This window comes from Pygoscelis adeliae, unplaced genomic scaffold (assembly GCF_000699105.1).
Source record: "Pygoscelis adeliae isolate BGI_AS28 unplaced genomic scaffold, ASM69910v1 Scaffold381, whole genome shotgun sequence".
Lineage (NCBI taxonomy): Eukaryota > Metazoa > Chordata > Aves > Sphenisciformes > Spheniscidae > Pygoscelis > Pygoscelis adeliae.
Window position 1 is genome coordinate 446629 of NW_008824110.1, and position 5015 is coordinate 451643.

A 5015-nucleotide genomic window follows, 5' to 3' on the forward strand; every position below is an offset into this window, starting at 1 on the left:
CCTTCCCGGGAGGAGGTGGAGGGGGAGGAGGCAGGGGAGGAGAAGGAGGAGGGAGAGGAGGGAGGACACGGGGAGGCGGTTGCTGCTGCTGGGCAGAGGGGAGTCGTGCAGGAGCTGCGGCTGCACTAGGACGCCACATTCCCTCCTTACGGGGCTGGTGGTGAGGATGAGCGAGAGCTGACCCTGCCGCTGCCGCCGCCTGTGCTGTGAAGTGTCTGCTCCTCCTCCTCCTCCTCCTCCTCCTTCCCTTTTGTGGGTGAACCTGCGCTACGGGCTCTTCACCGACACGGGGGAGGGTTGGTTTGTTTGTGTATTTGTTTAAGGCAAAGAGGGAGAAAGAGAGAGATCTTCCATCCACCGAAGCACAGTTCACTATGATCGTACTCGCATTCAGCACTGGAAGCCGGTTGGATTTCGTGTCTCAGCCCAGGGTGTTTTTCTTGCAAACCTTCCTTTGGATTTTATGTGCTACAGTGTGCAAAGCGGAGCAGTATTTCAATGTGGAGGTAAGATCAGCCGTATGCGTGTGCGAACGTGTGTGCTTCCCCCTCTCCCTTTCCCCCCTTCCCTTTTTTTATATCCCCTAAATAAAATAAAATAGCCAGCCAGCCATGTCTTCCAGCAGCCGGGGCATACGCTTGTGTCTGCTTGCTTTCCAGCTAAAGCTACGCTTTAGCCGGTAGCTAGCTCCCCTCCCTGAGTTCCCCCGCCTGATGGATGCGTTTCAGCCGGAGATCCCGTTATCCGCGGCAGCACAAAGCGCGATGCTGAGCGCTGGAGCGCAGCCCGTGCCTCCCCGCTGCCCTCGCCCACGGAAAACGGGAAACCCTCAGCCCGGGCTCAGAGGAAACCTGGGGCGTAGTATGTACACACAGCTGAGGAAGGCTCTGTGAATGTCTCGGACTTAAGATACCGCTATATTGCTGAGTTTCCCCAGCCACGGTTTTTTTTTTGAAAGAAGAATGAATGAAAGAGCGTTATGGGAACAGGAGGAAGGAAACGAGATTTTGGCACGTTTCTTTGTGGTAAAGTATTTGACAAAATAAGATCTTTTTCCCATTTAAACATAACAGAAAGAGTTGCCACTAGAAATAGTGAAACAAACAGCATAAAGGTGCAACTACAGCACAAAAGTTAGAGGGTGTGGAGGACCAGGAAACAGAATTTTTCCAAGTGAAGAAGAAGATTAACATGTGGGGATACCTAGATGGGGCAAACCCTAACAGTTTACAGTGACAGTGAGAATTCAGTGCACATCCATTTCCAGTCACTCTTCTATATGCTCCAAGTTTTCCCATTTGGGGTTTTTACATAGTGCTTTTTATTAACTAAAGTTCCTTTACTGACTTTATCATCTTTCCTCCTTTTTCCCCCTCCTGTCACTCCATTCGTTCTGCTGTGAGCCCTTTTTCTTAATCTGTTTCAATGCGATGTGTATATTTCCCTCTTCCTTTCCCTGTCTATTCGACTTCTTCATCTTTCTTGTTATGTGTCTCTTAAATTTATATGTGCTCTTTCAACTTCTAATATATAATTCTGGTTTTCTGTTAGATCCCTGCGTTCCTTTACTTTCTTCTGTCCTGCCCATTTCCAAACTTTCTGCTGCACCCATATACCACCCTCACTCATTCTTGTTTCTAGTCTCTTTCATCTCCTGTGTTCCCACAATTCTTTCTCTCAGAGAAATGAAGTCTGTGTCTTTTCCTCTGTCTCACACATATGCACACTTGCTTGTTTTGTATGAGCTCTTGTTCTCACTCAGTGACACTCATTCTTGCTACTGTCTCTGGCAAGACTGCTGCCGCAGATGCTCCTCCGACCCTAGACTGTCTCCCTTTTTGTCTAAAGTTCTTACCTATACTTCTTCTCCCTCTGCCTCATGTAAGATCACCTCAAATGTATAAAAAAACCACTTTTTCTTTCCCCATGTCTGCTTTCATTCTAGTCTTTCCCTCTCTACAGGTAGTTTCCCTTGCCACATGCAATCCTCCTCTCAGCTTAACAACACACATCTATAGCTTCTCTCTCTGACTTGTATTTCTCCAGAAAGTATTGCCTTTTTACTCCATCATTAAGATCTCTCCTGATTATAAATCCTAGTCTTTTTCTCTGTCATCTGCGCTCTAGTCACTCTTGTTTGTTCCTTATCACAAATGTGCATCTCTGCGTCTGTTTGATTGTAAGCTCTTTGGGGCAGGACTCATGTCTTCTTACATGTTTATGCAGCGTGTACCATGGTCGAGTCTGGAGTACACTTGTGAGACTTTTGCTATATAAATATTAAAGTTGCAAATTTCAGAATGCACATTGAAGTTTTATCCTTCTTTTGCTCATGTCCTCAGCTGCCTTCTTTACTGCCTTCCCCTGCTCATCAGCAGGGGAAGGCAGCGTGGAAGAGAGGAAGTTGCTCTCTGTCTCCTCTCCAGGCTTCACAGGCTGGCCCCCTGCAGGGTATAGGGATGAAATTCCAGCGACAGAACTTTCTCCTCCCACAGTAGTCTGCTTTGCTGGCATCTGGCTCTGCTGGAGAGACGGGCGGCAGATGGAGCTAGTGTGGGAGGAGAAAAAGATTGGTTTAGTCAAGTGGAATATGAACAGGAGGCCAACTCCAGTCAGAAGGAGGTTTTATGAGGAAAGAAGGGAAACACTTTCATTTTTGCCACCTCTTCCATATGGAAAACAGCACATTTTGAGGGCAAAGGCAATAACAGGAGCAAGAAACACTGTTGGGTGGAATGAAGTAGTGTGTGCGTGTGTGTGTGATGAGGACACATATTTCTCCCTTTTGAAATGTGCCATCTCCTGTTCTTCCTCACAGCCCTCCTGAAACAGTGTGTTGTCATATGCCAGTGCTACCAGTCTCTTTTCATATTTAAGTCTTTGAGTCACAGATTGCTGAGAGCCAGAAGAGTGTTCCAGGGAATTACTCTAGTATTCGAGAGTTGTCCTAATCCAGGGCCTTTCCCTAGGCCACTGCCTTTGACCACTGTCCGTGACATGGTCCTGGGCTAAATGGACCTGGGATTTGCCCCAGAACATGTTTACGTTGTTTGGGTAGTGCTGAAAATCTAACTTCCTTTTTGCTGGGAACAGCAAAATCTAAAAGCATGGGAAATTTGAGGCAAAAAAATTTCTTACTACAATAAGAATAAATATGTGAAGTAGGGTTCAGAAAAGAAGTGGTGTATGTTTAGTTGAATGAAATGTCACTGAACAAATGCTTAGGGTGGTTGCAAAGCAGATTTTTTCATTCTTTCTCATCTCCAAATAAAGTACAGATAATACCTGTTGAACGTTATAAAATGCGGAGATCATTTATTTTCTCTTGTTATTCTGCCTCATTTAATCCACATTCCTGATTGATAAGCAAAATCTGTATAGGTGTTTGTTTGTTTGTTTATTTCAATGGGGGTTTGCTAGGCTGTGAGCCAGGGCAATTCTTAGGAGATACTACTGTAGCTCAAAGGTATTAAATAAAAATGTTATCTTTTAAAAGAAAAACACAAAGCTGAAGTTTACAGGCTTGTATGAACATTACCCTTCTTCTTTATAATTTTGTTTTCCCTCTGTAAAATTTCATTTAACATGGATGAAGTCCTCAAGCTTGCAATGATAGCTGAGTTGTCAATCCTGAAATGTATTCATGTATGTAGTATTTCATGTAATAGACATAGCTGAGTAGAATTCAGATCATGGAGTACGGGACTCTGGAGGGGCACACTTGCACTGTGAGTCAGTGAAAGCTTTGTGGTAAAGCTGCATGAGAGATGATTGTAAACTGATAGTTTAAGTAATGATGAAGTTTAAGATTCGCATACTCTTATGTGTAGAAGGATTTTAGCGTTAATTTTCAAAGTTCACTGATTACCAGTGGCATTTTTGTGAGATATTGTTTCTGACATCATAAGAAAAACTAAGGACTACACTGTTAGCTCCCTCTTCTCCGTGCTGAACTACTGGTCCAAAACTAGAACATCAATGAGTAAGTGCACTAACGGAACAATATGTCCATCAATTTAGAGTTTTTCTACTGTTTTCAACTATTTCTGTACACTAGCAGAGGAAAATGTCCATCAGTGAGATATTGAATGGAATAATAGTTATTAAAAGAACATTTAAAATGTAAAATTGAAACAAGAACACACACAAGATAATTTGTTACTAAAAAAATGATAGAGCAACTGACTTCCCCCTCCCCTCCCTCCCTGAGTTCCTCAATATAATAATAATATTCTGTGTTGCTCAAAGATAACTCCTCTGCATGTTATTGAGAGTTTCTATAGATGGTCTTTCGCAAGTATCATCATAGACTATATATATATTTATATGTTTTTCTAAAACCAATAATATTGTACTGTTCGAGCTGGTATTATCCTGTGAGTTTATCTTCTAATGTTATCCCTTAGTTTATTTATATATTTAAATAGTAAGTATGTGTATATTTAATTTACTATTAAATATTCAATATAAAAAAAAAAGTCACCATTTTTTAAGGGAAAAATGGTTACTGAAACAAGAATATCTTGGTCAGAAGACAGGATCAGCATGAATCTACAATAAGATTAATCTCCAGGTCCTAATACTGCCTACTCTTACTCAGCTGGGTATCTGCATAAGCCTGTTGAGCAAAGAAGTGTTCTTAGAATCACACCTAGTTTCATTGACTGTATCTGTGATAAAGGAAACACTAGAGGCAAAGCATGCTTCATCATCTCTCTCCTCAAGCTGGCAGTTATGCTCTGTTTTTCTTCTTCTAATGCTAAATATATAGGCTTGAATCCCTAGGGGAGATCTTAAAATGACTCTTACTTTAGTGTGAGCAGCTCCTTAAAACAATACACTCTTTTCTCTCCTCCCATTTTCAGAGGTGGGACAGTTAAACTGCATATTGTGGAACAAAATACAGTGGAATCCAAACTTCAGAAAAATACCATCAGTTTCCTCCATGGTAATAAGTGGCTGAGAACCCCACTGTTTTCATTGTTAATAAACTTTAAAGTTAGCCTCCAGCTCCT

The 5015-nt window shown here is 42.3% G+C and overlaps 1 protein-coding gene across 1 annotated transcript in view; it reads left to right on the forward strand.

Annotated features, from left to right (window-relative positions):
• The first annotated feature begins 263 nt into the window (after positions 1 to 263).
• MMP16 (matrix metallopeptidase 16 (membrane-inserted)) overlaps positions 264 to 5015 on the forward strand; it is a 190252-nt gene continuing 185500 nt past the window's right edge. The window contains exon 1 of the mRNA XM_009334216.1: positions 264 to 506. Within this exon, the coding sequence (XP_009332491.1) occupies positions 375 to 506 (132 nt within the window). The 5' untranslated portion in view covers positions 264 to 374. The remainder of the gene's footprint in view (positions 507 to 5015) is intronic.